Consider the following 20,687-nt stretch of genomic DNA (forward strand, 5'->3'; position numbering starts at 1 on the left):
TAGAGGTCAGAGGGCAATTTTTGAGTGTGTTCTCTTCTCTCACTGTGTGGGTCCTAGGATCCAGGTCTTGCCGGCTAGAGCCTTTACTACTAAAGACGTCTTTATTTTGAGACAGGATCTCTCTCCCTGAACCTGGAACTCCAGAGTTTGACTAGGCTAGCTGGCCAGCAAGTCCCAGAGCGCCTCCAGTCCCCAGGGCTGGGATTATAGGTGTGTGCCTCCATCCTGGGCTTCTTCATGTCAGTCCGTGCCTCCATCCTGGGCTTCTTCATGTCAGTCCGTGCCTGGGATTTGCTCTCAGGTCCTCATGCTTACATGGTGTCCTAGTTAGGGCTGCGTTCTATTGCTGCGAAGAGACACCATGAGCGCGGCAACGCTTATGAAGGAAAAAGCATTCAGCTGGGGTGGCTTCCAGTTCAGAGGTTCAGCCCATTATCATCACGACGGGACAGGGCAGCGTGCGGGCCGATGTGGTGCTGGAGAAGGAGCCAAGAGCTCTCCATCTTTATCCGTCAGCGCAGCAGAAGGAGTCTGTCACACTGGGCGTGGCTTGAGCATGTATGAGCCCCCAAAGCACACCCCCACAGAGACATACGTCCTCCAACAAGGCCACGCCTCCAATACCCTTTGGGGGCCGTTTTCTTTTTAAGCCACCAGACACAAGCACATTGCCCACAGAGCCACCTCCAGGGCTCCTAAAACAAAAACAAAAACAAAAACTGTATTGAATGAATCTGTGAACAAATCCTGGCACCATGTGTTTGCTTCTTGCGTTTAACAGAAGAGGTGGCTGTGAGTTGGATCAGAAGGGCCAAGGGGCTGGACAGATTGCACTTGCTCTCTCTCCCCCGGCAGGGCATGCGGGGAGGGGAGTCTGAATGGTGCCTACTGTGCTCCGGGCCCCAAGTTCAGCATGTCTCAGGTCGTCTCTTTCGCTGCTATTCTCTGGGAACGCAGTTAGTTTCTGTAACCCTTCCCCCAAATTACCTAGCCTAACCCAGAGCTTCCCCTAAGTCCTTACGTTCCCAGACCCTGCTGGTATATGCTCTCCTCCAGTGAGGAATAAATCCAACCTGCGGAGTTGAAATCCTGCCCCACCAGCTTGCCCTAAGAACCTAGTTTGCCTGCACTTGGACTGACAAGTTCCTAAGACTTTTACAGCGGCCCCCTCACACCTGAAGAGGAGTCCGCTTGCTACTTTCCTGCTCTGTAAAGCGATCCGTGTTTGGGGCACTTTCCCAGAGGGCCGGTGAGATGGGGGAGGATGGAGGATGCCCCCCACCCCTCACCCTCCGCCAGGTGACTGGACATCGGAGCCCACCTGGTGCTGTGACTAGCTGTCTACACAGAGGGCTACAGGCTAGCCAAGGATACACAGTGAGACCCTGTCTCAGAAAACAAAAACATTAAGAAATCTAAAACAGGAGCATACCCTGAGGACTCTAAGCCAGCACACCACAGAGACACTTGAGCATCCGTGGTCATTGCTACTCTAGTAACAGTAGCCAGGGAATGGGGCCAGCCTCCCTGTCCCTCAGGTGAATGATAAAGAAAATGTGTTACTTGTGCACAGTGGAATTTCACGCAGCCATGAAGAAGAATGTAGTCAGGACATCGTCAGGACAGTGGACAGAGCTGAAGGTCGTTATACTAAGTGAAGGAAGCCAGACCCAGAAATACACATACCACGTACTTCTCTAACGGAGGATCCTAGATGCTGAGCTGTATCTAATGTGTATGTGCATGGTGGTGGCAGGGCAGGTCACACACTTCTAGAAGGAGGTCATTGAGAGTGGAAGGGGAGATCGTAGGGAAGCAGGGAGAGCAGAATCATTTCCATGAAAGATGAAGGGGTGTAGGGGGAGGGGGAGGGGCATAGGGAAGAAAGAGGAATGTAGAGAAGAACCAACAAGAGCTTCCTATGTGTGAACCGACGACATAATGAAACCCATTACTTTGTATGCTAATATGAAAAGCCCAAATCAAATAAAGGCTGTTTCAAAGTGGGAAGAAACAGAAAGGTCAGGGAAACATCTCTGTGAGCAAAGGTGCTCGCTGCAAAAGCCTGAGGGCCTGATGTCTAGAACCCAGAGAAGGCTGGCTACAGAGCTGCGGAGATGCTCGGAGACAGAGAGATGGATGCTCAGAGACAGAGATGCTCAGAGACAGAGAGATGCTCAGAGACAGAGAGATGCTCAGAACCAGGGAGATGCTCAGAGACAGAGAGATGCTCAGAGACAGAGAGATGCTCAGAGACAGAGATGCTCAGAGACAGAGAGATGCTCAGAGACAGAGATGCTCAGAGACAGAGAGATGCTCAGAGACAGAGAGATGCTCAGAACCAGGGGGATGCTCACACAGGGAGATGCTTAGAACCGGGGAGATGCTTGGCATGGTTAAGAGTGTTCACCGTTGTTTCAAAGTGTCCAGATTTCCAGCACTTTCTTAATTCACACCCTCCTGTAGCTCCAGCTCCTGGGAGTCCGTGTCCTCCTATAGCCCACAAAGGCACCTGCACACACATGATCTCTCACACACACACACAAATAAACAAAAATAAATAAATCTCTCTTAAAAGCCAGATGCTATGACTCACACCTACCTCTGAGGGTGCTTACAAACGTGTACACATGCCCACAAACATACATGCACATACACATAATTTTTTAGAACGGAGCTAGAGAGATGGCTCAGAGGTTAAGACACCAGCTGCTCTTGCAGAGGACCTGGGTTTGGTTCTTGGTACTCATAACTGCTGGTAACTCCAGTTCCAGGGAGCCGATGCTCTTCTGGTCCCCGTGGGCACCAGTCATTAACACAGTGCATTCAGGCAAGACAAAAAATAAAAATAAATACATCTTTTTTAAAGGTTTAATTAATTATACTTTTTTTTTCTTTTTCTTTTCTTTCCTTTTTTTCCCCTGGAAGTCACTCTGTAGACCAGGTTGGCCTCGAACTCACAAAGATCTGCCTGCCTCTGCCTCTTGAGTGCTGGAATTAAAGGCGTGTGCCCACCAACACCCAGCTATATTTTGGTTTTGTTTTGTTTTTTTTTTTTCAAGACAGGGCTTCTTTGTGTAACAGTCCTGGTTGTCCTGGAACTCGCTTTGTAGATCACTCTGGCCTCAAACTCACTGAGATCCGCCTCCCAAGTGCTGGGATTAAACTATTTTTAAGTGTGGGGAGGGAAAGGTAAGTTTGTCTGGATATAACCTCACAAGTCAAGGAACTTCTACAAGCTCGTATGCATCGCCTGGTTTACAGGGGCACTCAGGTCAGCATGGGCTAAGACTCTGGTCTAGAGTCACACAGAGGGCAGCGCCAAAGCTGGGTCCCTGACTTTCTGTCCCCGCCTCCCCCTCCAGTAAGTACTCTGTGTGTTAGCATCTGAGAGGGAGGGAAACTGAGTTCCCTGGAGTTAGAGGAAAAGAGTTCAGCTACCCATGATGCCCTCATAGCCCTCTCTCCTCCTCCCTCCTCTCTTCCTAGTCCTCCCCTCCCATCACTTCCCCTCCTGCCCTCAGTGACTCCCCTCACTGGATTGAAGGCAGTTCCCTCCAAGACTGCCAGGCTGCTGAGTAAACCCCAGCCCAGCAAGGCCCAAGGTGAGGGCTATCGTCAGCTGCGTGTAAGGCCTGAGTCACTTCCTGACCCTTGCTCAAGTGGAGTCAGAGTGGCCGGCTGTGCTAGGGGGCGGAGTTCAGGGTGGCCGGCTGTGCCAGGGGGCGGAGTTCAGAGAGTTTCAGAGTGGCCAGCTGTGCTAGGGGGCGGAGTTCAGAGAGTTTCAGAGTGGCCAGCTGTGCTAGGGGGCGGAGTTCAGAGAGTTTCAGAGTGGCCGGCTGTGCCAGGGGGCGGAGTTCAGAGCGGCCGGCTGTGCTAGGGGGCGGAGCTCAGAGTGGCCGGCTGTGTTAGGGGGCGGAGTTCAGAGCGGCCGGCTGTGCTAGGGGGCGGAGTTCAGAGTGGCCGGCTGTGCTAGGGGGCGGATGCTCCTGGGCCTGGAAGGCTTTCCTGGGATTCCTTACCTTGCTGGCTTTATCATACTGTAGAGACCGAGCCCCTTTCTCTTCTCTCAACCCCGAAGGTGTCTCGGGACACCCTCTCGTAGCCTGTGTCCGGTCCTAGCATCTGGCTTCCTGAAACACAGTTCCTTAAACCAGAACCACAGACCCAAAGGGTCTCAAACTCCCACTGTCGGCCCTCCTTTGTCTCAGGACCAATGAAAAGGACAGGGCAGGAAACGGGCTGCGCTGAGGAAGCGGCAGCCTTACAACCATTCCAAGTGGTTTGGAGACACCACTGAGCCTTCCTGGCAGGAGCCTGGGCTCCAGGGCCACCACGCTCCCTTCCTCACCCAGCTCCGCCCTTCTCCAGCCCTGTGACCTTTCAGCTAATTACCTAACCCCTCTACGCCTGTTTGCCACTTCTCTGGTGAGGATGCCCAGCCTGACTCACAGTCTTCTGCCCTGGAGTGGAATATGTAAAACACTAATGGCCGGCACATGTCAGGCACGTATGTTTATTAGATAATTTTTTTCACACCCAATGGGCTGACTCTCTCATTCTCATCCGAGCTGTGATACGTTCCTGAAGCAGACGCCCTACCTACAACCCGTGCTGAACGTTTCTGTGGGGTTGTTCACTTGACATGATCTGCAGACCGTGTGGGAGAGGCGGTTGGGCAGTTTGGGGTCTGCGGAGAGCCTGGTGGGGTCCCCCGGAAGCTCCCTCCTCTGACAACGAAGCAAGCTGGCCCCACTCGTTCTGCAGAGAAGTCAGGGAGGGTGGGACACATCCACGGGGCATTCCGAGCTGTTCTGCCAGAGCACTCATGACTCAGACTGAGCACAAGTTCGCTCTGGGACCACACAGGACCGTGTCATTCATGCGGGCTTAGAAAACAAGAGAAAAACCTCTACTCAGAATTGGACATCTACTCTGAAGGTGAAGGCGGGGAACGTCTTGGAGTTAGACACCAGTCTGGTCTACATAGAAAGTTCTTGGCCAGCTAAGGGCTACATAGTGACACCCTGTCTCAAAAACCACCACCACCAATGCCAAACAACCATCCTGGGGATGGTGGAATCAGCTGCTGTTGACCCTGGGTGTAAGACCCCAGACCTTCTGTGGGAAGAACAATTTGATGCCTGGACTTTGTTTCAGAAAAATGGGGGAGAAGGGAAGATTTCTGAGCACTGGTCAAAGATGAACCTGAGGGCCTGGGAGTCTTAAATTATTTTTCTTAAAAAGAAAGTAAATGGGGGGTTAGAAGGCAGGCAGGGGGAGGGAAGGGGATGAGAGGAGAGAGGGGAAACAAATCTAATTTTTTTAAATTTTTCGAGACAGGGTTTCTCTGTATTGTTTTGGAGGCTGTCCTGGAACTCGCTCTGTAGACCAGGCTGGCCTCAAACTCACAGAGATCCGCCTGCCTCTGCCTCCCGAGTGCTGGGATTAAAGGGGTGCATTACCAACGCCCGGTTGATTTCTTTTTTTTTAAATTAAATTTGTTTCGGGCCAGGTGGTGGTGGCGGATCTCTGTTGAGTTCGAGGCCAGCCTGGTCTACAGAGTGAGTTCCAGGACAGCCAGAGGTACACAGAAGAGAGAGGGAGGGAGGAGGGATGGAAGGAATTCGCTTATAGTCCATGAGTTTTAGGTCCCTGGTTCTTGTTGTATTTGTGTCTTCCCCCTCCTTCCCTTTGATTTTTCCAGACAGGCCTTCTTGGGATTAAAGATGTGTGCCACCACACCCTTTTTTTCTTTATTTTTAACTATCTATAGAATGACATAGGTGCTGAGGGATGAACTCAGTTACAGGCTCTTAAACTCTCCATCTTCAAGGCTGCCTTGTGTCAGGGTCTTTTTATGTAGCCCATGCTGGCCTCCAACTCGCATTGTAGCCAAGGATGACCTTGTTTCCCTCCCTTCCACCTTTATTCTCTCCCCCACGCCTTATCTCCCTTCCTTCTCTCCCTCCTCAGGGTCTCACCCAGTCTGGCCTTGAACTCACTCCATACTGAATGAACTGGACTCGAACTCACAGTATCCCTCCTGCCTCTGCCTCCCCTACAGACCTGAGCCACCGTGCCTTGCATCTGTGGGGTTTCATTTCTCAAACTACCAACCCCGCCGCCCACCCCAGGTCTTCCTGCGGGGCTGGAGGAATCCTGGCAGCCCCGCGGGCACCCCTTCCCGCAGAGCACCCCCGCCCCCCGCACCTGCAGCAGGTGGCTGGCCGGGCCTGGGGCCTCGGCTGGGGATGGGCGGAGCCCGGAGCGCGGGCGGCGGGGCGAGCCGGGGCGGGGACGCACCTGGGCGAGGCGGCAGGTGCGCCGCCCCACGGGGGAGGAGCGGGCGCGGGGCGGGAGGGGACCGCGGCTGGACACCCGGGCCCGGAGCCCGCGGGCAGCCACCGCAGCCGCCGCGCAGGGCCGCCACCACGGGGTGCGGGATGAGCCTCATCCGGAAAAGGGGTTTCTACAAGCAGGACATCAACAAGACGGCCTGGGAGCTGCCCAAGACCTACCTGGCGCCGGCGCACGTCGGCAGCGGGGCCTACGGAGCTGTGTGGTGAGACCCGGGGACCCCGGGAGGCAGAGGAGCCGCGCGGGCCACCCCTTGGCAGCCTCCCCGGGCTCACCCGGCGGCACTGGGGCCCCAGTGGGTCGAGTCGCTGCCGAATCTGGTTCTCCAAGGCTGTAACTTTTCAAAGGGGCCTCGGAGTTCGTGGGACAGATTCCCTGCAGTTGCAGATGAGGCCCCACGAGGGGAACTTGCCCAATCGCAGAGTAGGGACTCCCGGCCTGCTCCGCATCCTGTCGGCGGCGTGACTGGTTCCTGCCCTGGTGCCCCTTCCTCGGTGTCCCCTCCCCCCACCTGCGACACAGACACACACAGACAGACAGACAGACACACACACACACAAACACACCACACACACAGACACACACACAAACACACACCCCTTTCTGCTGGCCCCTAAATTCCTGGTCACCAGCCAGCTTGGGGAATACTCAGTGGGGATGGCCTAGGACAGGGGCCGCCCCTCCCCCTCACCTGCCTGTGACCCCCGCAGCTCGGCCATCGACAAGCGGACAGGGGAGAAGGTGGCCATCAAGAAGCTGAGTCGGCCCTTCCAGTCCGAGATCTTTGCCAAGCGCGCTTACCGCGAGCTCCTTCTTCTGAAGCACATGAACCATGAAAACGTAGGATGCGGCAGGGGCGTGGCTGTGTTGGGGATGGGGGTGGGGGTGGGGAGGCAGGGAGAGCGGCCCAGGAGTGGCCTGCCCGGGGTCCTGGGTGCAGGGCCAGGAGAAAGACTCTCCCTCGCTCCTCCCTGGCTCCTCAGTTCCTTAGCTCTAGGAGGAGGTGCCAGGGCCTGCCCTGCTCACTTCCCAGAAAAAGCACTACCGTATCTCGCTTGTGAGGAGGAAGTAGGCACCGGGAGACTTTGTAATTGTTTTTGTGAGAACCCTGGGTCGCGCTGGGCCTGGAGACCCCACCTTCTGCCGTGCCCATATCGGGACCCCAAGACTGACAACAAATACGGAATATAATGCATGCCAGGCATGTTTTATGCAAATGCTGGCTAGCTTATAATAACCCACAACACATACCATCCATGGCACAGATGGGGAGACTGAGGCACAGTTATGCGGCTCATCAGCAGCCATTTGGCCATCCTGTCTGATGGACACAGCCAGTGGCCCAGCTCTGGACTAGGCAGAAGAGCTGGAGTCCATGCCCAAGAGTGATTTCAGAGCCTTGTATATCCTGAGCACTGAACTCTGTCAGGCAGCCTCTCCCCGGTGGCCTCCAGCTATGAAGGGAGGGGAAGGCTCTCCCCTGCCTCTGAACCAGCCCCAGGGCCCACAAAGACAGACAGCTGGAGACCCAGAGACCCTCAGTCCCGGAACTGAGGTCCAAGGTCCCAAGGCCTTCCGTCCTCCCTTTCTCTTCTCCCCACTGACCCCCGTGATTTGTTAGTTGGGAGTGGGTTTGTTCACCCCGCGCCCCAAAATTTGGGAGCAACGGGCTGACCATGTTCTCAGCCTGACTCTCCATCATCGCTATGGCAAACTCCCTTTTCTGCCCTGCCTGGGCCCCCATACTGTTCCTTCTGTAGCAGACGGTGACCAGGTGGCCCTGGGTGGCTGAAGGCCCGGGGAGTATGAGGAGGGGTGGTGGCTGTCCAGCCTCACTGGTGACCCTCTCCCCAGGTCATCGGGCTCTTGGATGTCTTCACACCCGCCTCTTCCCTTCGAAACTTCCACGATTTGTGAGTCGGGCTACGCTGGGTTTGGGGTATTGTCAGATCTTAGTGGAAGCTTGGGAATATTTTGGGGGAGGGTGGGAAGGGCATCTCCTGCCTCTGTGCTGTTACACTGGGGTCCTCTCTGGAGAGGGATCCCAGCTCTGGGCGGAAGGGTGTGGCGTGCCTAGCTCTCCAGAGCTCTGTACACTCGTTACCTGGCCTTGGCACTATGAAGAGGACTGCCGGTCCACTGGCCCCCTCCCCACTTCCTGGGGGCCAGGTGTGGGAGTGGGAGTGAGGCTCAGGTGGGCCTGAACTACCTGGCTGATGAAGTCTGGCTGTTCTAAGCAAGCAGGACATTTGGTTGCAAAGTGTCAGGTTTGGCCTGCACGTGCCTGGGCCTGGATGAGCTGTTTGGACGGCCCTGAGAACTCAGGGTGAGCAGCAGCCCAAGGCAGCCTCCATCGAGCTGCTTCTCCCCCTACCTCAGTGCCACGGGGGCTGTGGGCGTGTCTTGGTGTCTTGTGTTTAGAAGGGATCTCTCATGAGTCACAGGCTGGCCCCGCACTGCCTATGTAGCCAGGGATGACCTTGAACTTGTGATCCTCCTGCCTGCCTCCAATTCCCAAGTGCTCAGATCCCAGGCATCGGTGCCGGGAATTGAACTCGGGGCTTTTGTCATGCTAGGCAAGTGCTCTACCAACTGAGCCGCATCCCCAGCCCGCCAACTATGAAGGTTTTAAGCAAGGTGTTGGATACCGTCTGTCAAATTTGGGGGACGTGGCCAGCAGCTATGAGAAAGGAGCAGGGAGCACCCCGGGGAGAAGCAGCAGGGTCGAGGACCGGACCCCGACTTTGAGCTACAATAGTGTGGGACACGGAGGGCAGATCTGAGACCCCTCAGGCAGCACTGACGGGGGTTGCGTCTGTTTGGACATGGTGGCCGAGGGAGGTTTGTACGGGTGATGGGGCTTCCAACTCAGGAACCCACGGTGGAGGGACAGACCCGGAGGGACAGATGATGAACTCCACCTGGGCTCCTCGCCTCCTTACAGAGCCTTTGAAGCACAGGAGAGGGGAGAGTGCGTGTAGGCCGCCAGAGCCATCTCTGTGGGCGATAGTGAACCCCGGGGACAGGTCATGGCGAAAGCGGACACAGTGGTGTGGCCCCAGAGAACACCTTTCCTAGGAGGTGGGAAGGGTGAGCGGAGGGAGCTGAGGAGAGAGGAGGGCTGGCGGGCGACCCTGAGGGAGCTGACACTTAGCAAAAGGACACATGGGTGGGCAGGGGTCTCTGTTCTTCAGGTGACCCCTGGTGACGTCGATCCCAGCAGTTTAGGACAGAAGCAGAAAGCATGGCAAGGTTGTGAGCGACTGTGTGAAGGCCGTGGAGAAAGGGAATGGGGTGAACTGTTTCTCTGAGGTTGGAGAATGGGGAAAGGCTTAGAGATTTGTTTTGTTTAAAGTTGCGTGTGCTCTCCCACCTGCCCTGAAATTACAGGCAGTGGGAGTTGCCTTATGAGGGATCTCAAACTTGGGTCCTTTAGGAAAGCAGCCTGTGCCCTTTTCTTTCTCTTTGTTTTCCCCCTTCAGTTTTTCAAGACAGGGTTTCTCTGTGTGGCTTTGGAGGCTGTCCTGGACCTCGCTCTGTAGACCAGGCTGGCCTCGAACTCACAGAGATCCGCCTGCCTCTTACTCCTGAGTGCACCACCACTGCCTGGCTGGAGCAAGTGCTCTAAACTACCTAGTGACCCCTCCAGCCCTCAGCAATAGCACACAGAAGCAAAGAACCAGGCAAGGTGGCATGCACATGTAATCCTGGCACTCAGGAGGCAGGTGGAGACCTGTGAGTTTTAAGCCAGCCTTTTCTTCTCCATATTCAGTTGCAGGCCAGACAGGGCTACATAAGACCCCTATCTTAAAATCAAAGAAACGTGTGTGTGTGTGTGTGTGTGTGTGTGTGTGTGTGTGTGTTCATTCACTTTAGGGAACTGGGGGTGTAGCTCAGTGGGCAGTGTGCTTGCCCAGCATGAATGGCCCTGGCCCCACCCCTAACTCTGAATAAATTGGGGATGGTGGTGCATGCCAGTAATGCTAGCATTGAAGAGACAAAGGCAGGAGGATGGAAAGTTCAAGACTATCCTCAGCCTCATAGTGAACTAGAGACAAGATCCTGTCTCAAGGGGGAAAAAATAAAAACACATACATTATGGTGTGCGTGTGTGGGCACGTGTGTGTGCGTATGTGTGTGTGCGTGTGTGTGTGCGCGTGTGTGTGCGTATGTGTGTGTGCGTGTGTGCGTGTACGCGCGTGTATGTGTGCGCACGCGTGTGTGTGTGCGTGTGTGTGCATGTGTGCGTGTGCGCGCGTGTATGTGTGCGCGCGCGTGTGTGTGTGTGTGTGTGTGTGTGTTATACACACACCTTTTATAACCTATTGCTTTTAGTCCTGCACTTTGCCGTTGCCGCCCTGAGTCACAGTTCCGGGTTGTTGACGTTGACCTGTTTCAAAATCCCGCTTGAGTGCTTGATAGCACAGGGCCCCTTCATCCTCTGCCCGCGGAAGATTGTTTCCTGTTTCCTTCCTGGAAGGACATACATTTTATAGCTATTGGAGCCTGCTGGGCTGGGCGTGACCCTCCTGCGGGAGAAACTTTTGGATGGAAAGCAGAAGGAAATGCTGGCTGATGCTGCTGGCTCACAGCATCTTGGGATGGGGGGTGGAGGAGGGCAGAGCCAGGGTACCTTCGAGGAGTGTGAACACAGCCATCTGGTTTTACTGCGTATGCTTCAATACTGGTGCTCACTGTGGCAGGGTGCCAGGAGCTCAGGTTGGGTAAATCCTGCCTGTGTTCATGTGTATGGAGCCTCATTTGTGTGTGCGGGTATGCATGGGTGTGCATGCGTGCGTGCGTGCGTGCGTGCGTGCGTGCGTGTGTGTGTGTGTGTGTGTGTGTGTGTGTGTGTGTGGTCAAAGGTCAACCTCTAATGTTGTTCCTCAACCTTGTTTTCTTTTTTCCTTGTGATAGTTCATAGGTGTGTGTGTGTGTACATGTTTTGTGCGTGTGTGCTGCTCCATGAGTTTATGTGCCCCACATGCATGCAGGTGCCCACAGGGGCCACAAGAGGGCATCAGATCCTCTGAACTGGATTTACAGGTGGTTGTGAGCCTTCTGGGAACTGAACCCGAGTCTTCTGCAAGAACAGGGCGTGGTCTTTACTGCTGAGCCGTCTCTTCAGTCTCCCTCCTTGTCTTTTGAAGCAGGGTCGCTCTCTGGTTTGGCATTTAAGCCAGGCTGGCAGGCTAATGAGCCCCGGGACCCTCCTGTCTCCACCTTCCCACACTGGGGTTACAGCTGAACCCCATCACACCCAGTTTTTGTACATGGGTGCTGCGGCTTGAGCGTGGGTCCTCATGTAAGCAAGCACTGTGTCGGCTGAACCATCTCTCCAGCCCTGTTTTCTTTTCTTTTCTTTCTTTCTTTTTCTTGGTTTTTCGAGACAGGGTTTCTCTGTGGCTTTTGGAGGCTGTCCTGGAACTCGCTCTGTAGACCAGGCTGGTCTCGAACTCACAGAGATCCCCCTGCCTCTGCCAGTCCTGTTTTCTGTTGCCATCACGGTTGTTTTTCTGAGACAAGGCCATGTTGTGGAGACCAGGCAGCCCCGGGGCTCACCGTGTAACGCAGGCTGAACTTTAACAAGTGTTGGGCTTACAGGCATGGACCTTCAACACCTGCCTCTCCTCATGCCTTCTTGCCTGGTGTTGTACCCCACCTCTGCCCCTCTGGGGTCACCCCTGGGCCTGAGGGAGGGTAGGAGCCTTGCTAAGAAGCCTCCCGCCTTGCAGCTACCTGGTGATGCCCTTCATGCAGACAGATCTGCAGAAGATCATGGGGATGGAATTCAGCGAGGATAAGGTCCAGTACTTGGTGTACCAGGTGCTCAAAGGGTTAAAGGTGAGTGCGGCCTGGCCTGCGTGGTGGCCAAGGGCTGCTCAGTGCTTAGACTCAGCTCCGTGGTGGGAAAGATACTGGCATGGAAGCTGGTGCCTCCGATTAATCTCTCTCCCTCTCTCTCTCTCTCTCTCTCTCTCCCTCTCTCTCTCAGTACATCCATTCAGCTGGTGTCATCCACAGGGTGAGTGCTCCCTCTGTCATGGTTCTCAGGGACCCTGGAGCCCTTCCTCGGTGTGTGGGGTAGGAGCCGGGTGCTCTGGTGGCTCTGGTCAATTGGGAGCAGTAAAGCGACAGTTCTCAGGGACGTGGACTGTGGATAGTTCAGCCTTGGGAAGGCGAACGGGGTAGATTGGCTGTGTTAAGGGGCAGGCGAGACACTCTGGGGAGTTGTTGCCCACGGAGCCCTGTGCTGGCACTTCAGTCTCTAAGGACAGGGACATGGTGGGACAGGATGCAGAGTCCAACGAATGTCATTTACAATGAGGAAGCAGGCCTGGAGGGGAAGTGAAGTGGCCCAATGCTATTGCAGTGCAGCGTGTGTGCATGTGTGAATGCACCTGTGTGAGCGCATGCGTGTGTGTGTGTGTGTGTGAGAGTGCATTGTGTGTGTGTGCGTGCAGGTGTGTGAAAATGCAGCGGTGTGTGTAAGTGTACCATGTGTGGGTGCGTGTATATTTGAGTACACTGTATGTGCATGCACATGTGTGCATGTGTGTGTAAGTGCAGCATGTGTGTGAGTACACCAGGCTCTGGTTCAGCCTGGTGCTGTATCTCTATCTCCCTCCCAGGACCTGAAACCAGGTAACCTGGCGGTGAATGAAGACTGTGAGCTGAAGGTGAGTGGGTGGCATCAGGCCCACCGAGGGTGGGGAGAGGATGGAATTTTGGGCGAGGTGGGTCTTGTCCCTGGGAACCCTTCTCCTCAGCCAGCTCGTCCTCCCCGTGTCCCTTGAGCCATAGATCCTGGACTTTGGGCTGGCTCGGCATGCAGACCCCGAGATGACTGGCTACGTGGTGACCCGCTGGTACCGGGCCCCCGAGGTGATCCTCAGTTGGATGCATTATAACCAGACAGGTCAGTGGTCAGTTGCCCAGGGTGACCCTGTGACCTGCTCTAGAGAGCATCAGACGTCCACACCCCTCCTTCCTTGCAGTGGACATCTGGTCTGTTGGCTGCATCATGGCAGAAATGCTGACTGGAAAAACACTATTCAAGGGGAAGGACTGTATCCTTTGCCATCTGGGGACCCCATTCCCTCAGTAGCCGTATTTAAATGTGTCTCAGTGTGGCAGCAAGATAGGCTTCCTCAAGAATTATGTATTTTATTTTTCAGACAGGATCTCACTATGTAGCTCAAGGCCTAGAACTTGCTATGTAGTTCAAGCAGGCCTCAAGCTCACAGAGATCCGCCCGCCTCTCTGCCTCCCGAGCGCTGGGATTAAAGGTGTGCACCACCACATCTGACTTATTTTTCATCTTGAAACAGGGTCTCCTGTGTCTCAGGGCCCCAAACTCGTGTCGCCAAAGATGACCTTGATCTGCTCCTCCTCCTGCCACCTCCCAGGCGCTAGGGTCACAGACGTGGGTCACCGTGCTGGGCTAGGGTCACAGACGTGGGTCACCGTGCTGGGATGGAATCCAGGTTCTCATGCATGCCAGGCGAGCAGCCTTCTGAGGCCCAGCCCCTAGAATGGTTTTAAAGACTTCATTTGTGTGTGTGTCCATGTGTGTCTCTGTGAGGGTATCTGCATTGTGCAGTTGCCCTGAGAGGCCAGAAGAGGGCGTCAGATCCCCTGGAGCTGGAGTTACCAGTGGTTGGTTGTAAGGTACTTAGCGTGGGTTCTGGGGAACTGAACTTGGGAAAAGCAGGAAGCGCTCTCCTGCTCCCTAGAATGGTTTGAAAAATGCAGATGATCAGATGATAAAAAGGAGTCCTTCCGCCGGGCTTTAGTGGCGCACGCCTTTAATCCCAGCACTCGGGAGGCAGAGGCAGGCGGATCTCTGTGAGTTCGAGGCCAGCCTGGTCTACAGAGCGAGTTCCAGGACAGCCTCCAAAAGCCACAGAGAAACCCTGTCTCGAAAAATAAAATAAAATAAAATGAAATAAAAAAGGAGTCCTTCCTGCCCCCATCTCTGCCAGAAAATCCCTCGTAAGCAGATGGGGAGCCCTCGTGGGCCTGGCCAGTGAAGAGACAAGGGGCTGCCCACCCAGCTCGAAATGCAGAGGGAGCAGGGGAGGGTGGTTTGACAGGGTGAGTCTCAGAAAGGCACACCCTGAGCAACCTTCTCCTGACATGGTCTGTCGGGAAGTCGCCCAGAGACCTGCTCCAACTGTCCCAAGGCCTGGCCGTGGTTAGATGGGGCCGGAGCCAGGAGTATCTGCCAAGCTGGCTAGAGCAGGACTGGGGGTGGGGCCGGCAGGCTCAGAGCACCCAGAGCAAGGCTGTGCCTTAACTGTCTGCCAAGACCTGGACCAGCTGACCCAGATCCTGAAGGTGACCGGGGTGCCAGGCGCCGAGTTTGTGCAGAAGCTGAAAGACAAGGCTGTGAGTGGCACCTTCCCCTGGGGTCCTTCTGCCCTGGCAGACCCTCCTGTCCTCATCCGGACTTGGACTCTGACAGGCCTTCAGCCTTGCTTTCTCCCCTCAGGCCAGAGCGTGGAGAATTCTGTGTTTTTTTTTTTTTTTCCTTTTCTGTCTTCCAGGCCAAATCCTACATCCAGTCTCTGCCCCAGAGTCCCAAGAAGGATTTCATCCAGCTGTTCCCACGTGCCAGTCCCCAAGGTGAGTCCCGGTCCAGTCCCCGAGCGCTTGCCTCCCAGGCCAGGCCAGGCCAGGCGTGATGCTCGCGGTCCCGCCCCCGCAGCCGTGGACCTGCTAGACAAGATGCTGGAGCTGGACGTAGACAAGCGTCTGACAGCGGCTCAGGCTCTTGCTCACCCCTTTTTCGAATCCATCCGCGACCCCGAGGAGGAGACGGAGGCCCCGCAGCCTTTCGCTGATGTCTTAGAACAGGAGAAGCTCACCGTAGATGAGTGGAAACGTAAGAGAAGCCCCGCCCCCGCACTCCCTCTCCGCCCTAGGTGTCCGTGCACAGCTGTCCCCCAGCACGGCCCTTCTCCAGTAGGATTTTCTCCTTGAGCGGGTCCCGGCCCCGCTGTCTGATGGGTGGGCTCTCTCCGCTCGCCTCCCCACACACACCTAAAGCATCCGCCTTCCACAGAGCACATCTACAAAGAGGTCTCGAACTTCAGTCCCATCGCCCGGAAGGACTCTCGGCGCCGGAGTGGCATGAAGCTTCAGTGACCGTGGAGTCTGACCCGAAGCCGAGCCTGAGGACTGTGACAGGATCACCCTCTGCCTCAGGACCAGTATTTCTTGTCACTGCTTATGTCGCAGGGCTTATGGGGATTTAGCCTCCTGAGCAAACAGAAGTGCCTTCCAGTGGCCTAGGGATCAGCCAGAGAGGAAGCAGAATTCCAGCCTGCTGGTGGGGGGCTGAGTGGGGGGTGGGGGACTTATGATCGCAGCAGGCTGTATTAAAGCTCAAATGTGGACAAAAGCCTGGTGTGGGGTCCTTTCCTTCCTGGAGGGATGGGCTGAGGGTGTGTGAGCCAGGCTGAGGACCACGACAGTGGTGGGCGGGGTCTGCTTCTGGGGTGCAGGCAGCACGGGAACCAAACCAAGAGATATCTTCCCTCACATTGCTGGAGGTCAGAAGAGTAAGACCAGGGTGCCGGGAGGGCCATGCTCCCTCAGAGACTGCGGAAGAGTCAGCCCATCCTTCCTTCCTCCCTTCTTCTTATCTCTGCTGGCTGAAGAACCAAAGTTATCCTCAGTATTTTTGTTTTCAAGACAGGGTTTCTCTGTATTGTTTTGGAGGCTGTCCTGGAACTCCCTCTGTACACCGGGCTGGCTTTGAACTCACAGAGATCTGCCTGCCTCTGCCTCCCGAGTGCCCGGATTAAAGGCGTGCGCCACCACTGTCCGGCTTCTCTCAGCTTTTTCTCAGGGTGCCAGGCGTGGCCCACACCTACAATCCCGGGAAGCTGAAGATCTCTAGTTACAGGTCAGGTCTGCCTGGGCTACACAGTGAGACCCTGTCTCAAAACAACAACCGGGGTGGGCCTAAAACAGCAGCCGAGCGGCAGGGTTTGGAGTTAGGGCCCTTCTGGCATGATGCCATCTTGCTTATGTCAGCGAAAGCTTTCCAAACACGGTGTCATCCTGAGGTTCCAGGGGGATGTGAGTGGGGGCGTAGATTCTTGCTACAGACGAGCACAAAAGGAGGCCACTCTTGGGCCCTCTGCTCTGTTAGTGAGCCCAGTGTGTTAGGCCACTGAGCCCCAGGAGCTGCAGGTGGCCGGCTGTTGCTGGCAATGATCTGGAGTCCCTGATAAGATGAGACAGCATGGCTGGCAAGGGAGCACTGCAGCAGGCAGACGTGGGCTTTTCTTGGCTACGCTGGCAAACCTCTGTTCTTCCCACATTGCTTTTCCCCCCAGAAGAGGCATCTCAGAGCCGGACGGCCAGTGATGGCTTGACTCCTCCCTCTGCTTTGGCAGAACAAAGTCGCCTCTGCAGGGCAGTGGGCAGCCTGGTCTGGCCTCCGGCCTTGGGTTTCTGACTCCTGGTTCACCGTCTGCACTAGGAGAACTTGTTAGAATACCGGCTTCCAGGTCTGAAGGTGTAAACAGCCTGTCACCCTGACCCCAGAGTGGCTGTGTTATGTCACATCAGCCTGAATGGGGACACACGAAGCAGGAGCCTGACTTCAGTTACAGCGTGTCAGAGGCCAAACTAGACCCCTCTCCTGTGTTCCCTCTTCCCTGGGTGGCCTGCTGTGGACCATAGTCCGGAGACCCACCGTGAGGCTGTGACCTATGTGTTATCAGGTTAAAGGCTGTGCCGAGTCCCGCAGAAAAAGAGTTCTGTTCCGTGTGGTTCATTCCAGAACTTTGCAGAGTGGCTTCGCTCTCCCGGTGGCTCAGACAGAGTGTTTTTAGGGCAGTGAAAGTCTTCTGGTGACAGGCGTTTTGTTAGAATCTGTGCCCTTTAAAAGTAAATTTGCATGTTACCCAGAATGTGCTGGTGTTAGGCCACCGTGGTATAACCAGTGTACCATGTGCGTGCAAGACAGTAGCAGGACACCAGGCGTTGGTGGCGCACGCCTTTAATCCCAGCACTCGGGAGGCAGAGGCAGGCGGATCTCTGAGAGTTCGGGGCCAGTCTGGTCTACAAGAGCGAGTTCCAGGACAGCCTCCAAAGCCACAGAGAAACCCTGTCTCAACCCCCCCCCAAAGAAAGACAGTAGCAGGGGACTCATTGGAGGTGGGGGCGGTGTCCAAGGATACTCTCCACTTTCTCTAACCCTAAAACATCCTCAAAATAAGATCTATTTGAAAACAACAAAAACTCTGAGACTTCAGAGAACTGGCATTAGATGTCACAGCTAGGGCTGCTGGAGGCAGGATTGGGACCGGTGGGTGCTTGATGGCCGGCTTCTGCCAAACCCGAATGCCAGGGCTGCCCCGCCCTCTTCAGCACTGGCTCCCCAAGGCCTGTCACTGCTGGTTGTGTCTGTGCTGCCTCCTCCCCATTTGAGCAATCCTGTCAGGAGGACGCCTTGGCTGGGACTGGCTGGTGGGACAGCCCTGTCATCACCTGACCTTAGAGTTGCAAGGCTGGTTCAGGGTTCCTGTTTTGTTTTTTGATTTTTGTTTTTTGTTGTTGTTTTTCTTCTTCTTCTTTTTTTCTGATGCAAGATTTCTCTATGTAGCCTTGGCAGTCCTGTGCTCTGTAAACCAGGCTGGCCTTGCACTCACAGAGATCCGCCTGCTTCTGCCTCCCTAGTGCTGGGATTAAAGGCATGCACACCATCATGTGGACTTTTCGAATTGTTTCATTTTTTCCCCCAGGGTTCCTCATTTTAAATCCCTCCTCTGAGCCTCCATCTTGGTCCCAAGGAAGAGGTTCCGTCTTCTGCCTTTCCCTCGTACTTCAGTCATTGTCTCAGATTTACCAGTGTCCCTGCTTTCCATAGTCCTTCTGCCACAGCCGCCAGCCACAAAGGGTTACTGTGCACATTATCAGAGTAGAAGCTCCAACAAGTCCTGAAGAAAAAGTAGTGATTTATTTTGAGACAAAATTTCGCTATGTAGCATTGGCTATCTGGAGCTCTCTCTGTAGACCAACCATGCTGTCCTTGAGCTCACAGAAATTCTCCACCTCCCTCTTGCTGGGATTAAAGGCATATGCCATACACCCTGCAAGAGTTGTGTTTTATGTTTAACCCAGACCTTCTTAAACTTACTTAACCACAGGAACCCATTTTCTCCTGACAGTGTCCTCTGCCCGGTGCAGGAGACCCAACCCACACTGTTCCCAAGAGACTATATGTATAAGTGCCTTGTCTCCCCCTTCCCTGTAACTGTGAGGCCCCGCTGGGAACAAATACCTGTGGGCAAGTGAATGGAGGCATTATTGATGTCCCCAAGTCCCAAAGACTGTTTCTCTGTTCAGTCAGTGCTGTGATAATGAGGACGACCGCCGAGAGACAGGGCTGCACCAAGCGGCACCCCGGAGAAAACTCCCCACCCCCAAACAGCAGCCCCTCGACAACGACCAAACCCTAAAACCCAGCATCTCAAATCCAGGTTGTGTCTCGGTGACTGACAGTGCAGAGGGCCGCATGTCCTTGGGCATTGCCCCCGCTGGGGTCCTGCTGGCTTGCTGGAGGGAGTGAAGTGCGCATTGGCAGGCCCTGTGCCCCTGACCTTGGTGGGTGAGCTGAGCTTTGCCCTGGGTGGAGGGTGACTCAGAAAACAAGCAGAGACAAGCAAGCCTCCCTCCGAGCCAGGGACAGTCCCCTGACAACAGCTCTGTCCTCCCTCTCATGCCGCTGACTGACAGCTGTCCCTGCCGTGTCACTGCTCCTCTGCCCGGATGGACCTCAGGGTCCAGGTTGTCCCAGGGCAGGCATTGTCCCCTGGCTTGGCACTCGGTGGGTGGAAGCTGTCTTTGTGGGGTTATGGTGAGGCCCTGGAGTAGCTGCTGCAGGAGAGTGACGCCGGTGTGCCCGACGCGTGTATGGGATGCGTATGCGAGACGGCCCGCTGTGTAGAGCTGGAGCTGACAGATCACCACAGGCAGGGGACCCCAGCAGCCCTGCAACTGCAGCCTGGGAAGGAGGGTTCTCCTCCAGCTCTGCTCCTGGCCTCTGTGTCCTTGCAGTCTGTGATGTCCCCTGGGGGGTGCTCCCCCATGTGATGTCCCCTGGCGGGTGCTCCCCCAGCCCTTCCTATGCTTTGCTGTGGGATCTTAGCCTTGAGGCTCCTGTCTCTGTCTGGTTCAGTGAAGGAAGACGGCAGGGGGTGGGGGGCAAGCCCAGAAGGCAGCTGAGGCTCAATGCCACAGGTAGAACAGAGTATCCAAGGAGTTCATGGCCGCAGTCACCGGGGAGGCTCCAGCCCTGGAGCGGGGGAGCGTGGTTGAGCAGCTGCTTTCACTCTTGGCTGGGCCTGGGTGTCAGCTGGGGCTGCTCACTGGAGGCTCCTGACTTTTCTTTTGGCCCTAAATCAACCTCCCTTCAACTCATCGTTGTGATGCCAACAGGGTATGGCCACTGTCCCTTCCCACATGGGCTCAAGGCTAAATCCCCGATATAAGGTTACAGTCAAGCTACAACCACTGAGTAAAGTGTACCTGGGACTTTTTCACGATCCTTGCCACAAACCATGAATCTGTGACTACTTCAGAATTTAAAACTTTTACTTAAGTTTTTACGGATTTACTTTTTAAAGCCGGTATAGCAGTACACGCCTTTTACCCACCGCTCAGGGGACAGAGGCAGGCGGATCTTTGTTAGGACAGCCTGGTCTACAGAGTGAATTCCAGGACTGCCAGAGCTACACAGAGAATCCCTGCGGCCTGAGACCTGGAGAATAGCTAAATAGTGAGTCGTCTCGGGGGCTGGAGAGAGAGCTCGGTGGTGAGGAGCACGGCTGCTCTTCCAGAGGACCCGGGTTTGGTTCCCAGCACCTGCGTGGAGGCATACAGCCACCCATAACTCCAGTTCTGGGGAACTGGTTCTTTCTTCTGGTCTCCATGGTAACTGGATACGTGGGCACAGAAACAGGTGCAGGCAAACACTCAGACACGTAAAATACAATTAAAATAGTTTAGTAATTCTTTTAGTTTTTAACCGCTGCCTGCTGTTTGCGTGCGCGTGTGTGTGCGTGTGTGTGCGTGCGTGTGTGTGTGTGCGCGCGCGCGTGCGTGCGTGTGTGTGTGTGTGTGTGTGTGTGTGTGTGTGTGTGTGTGTGTGTGTGTTGATGTGAACGGGTGCCCTAGGAAACCACAAGTGGACATTGCCTCTCCTGGAGCTGGAGTTACAGGCGGTTGTGAGTCACCTGGAGTGGGTGCTGGGATCTGAACCCGGGTCCTCTGTAAGAGCAGCAAGTGCTCTTGGCTGCTGAATCATC

The 20,687-nt window shown here is 55.2% G+C and overlaps 1 protein-coding gene and 1 long non-coding RNA gene across 3 annotated transcripts; one reads left to right on the forward strand and one right to left on the reverse strand.

The window, feature by feature from the left end:
• On the reverse strand, nucleotides 1-7,072 carry LOC110343673. Of its 2 annotated transcripts, XR_002385984.2 has the most exons (3): nucleotides 6,522-7,072; nucleotides 4,023-4,889; nucleotides 1-695 (listed from the first exon to the last, which is right to left on the reverse strand). It is a non-coding gene; the product is annotated as an uncharacterized LOC110343673 (long non-coding RNA). The 2 variants fall into 2 exon arrangements; XR_005871332.1 differs by lacking the exon at nucleotides 4,023-4,889.
• Nucleotides 6,361-15,766, forward strand: Mapk13 (mitogen-activated protein kinase 13). The gene is made up of 12 exons (XM_005084904.3): nucleotides 6,361-6,565; nucleotides 7,071-7,200; nucleotides 8,215-8,273; nucleotides 12,096-12,204; nucleotides 12,356-12,385; nucleotides 12,993-13,040; nucleotides 13,165-13,279; nucleotides 13,359-13,430; nucleotides 14,672-14,751; nucleotides 14,910-14,988; nucleotides 15,071-15,247; nucleotides 15,428-15,766. The coding sequence occupies exons 1-12, from the start codon at nucleotides 6,447-6,449 to the stop codon at nucleotides 15,508-15,510; spliced, it is 1,101 nt and encodes a 366-aa protein (XP_005084961.1). The 5' UTR covers nucleotides 6,361-6,446; the 3' UTR covers nucleotides 15,511-15,766.
• The last annotated feature ends 4,921 nt before the right edge of the window (nucleotides 15,767-20,687 follow it).

This window comes from Mesocricetus auratus, unplaced genomic scaffold (assembly GCF_017639785.1).
Source record: "Mesocricetus auratus isolate SY011 unplaced genomic scaffold, BCM_Maur_2.0 Super-Scaffold_100027, whole genome shotgun sequence".
Classification (NCBI taxonomy): domain Eukaryota; kingdom Metazoa; phylum Chordata; class Mammalia; order Rodentia; family Cricetidae; genus Mesocricetus; species Mesocricetus auratus.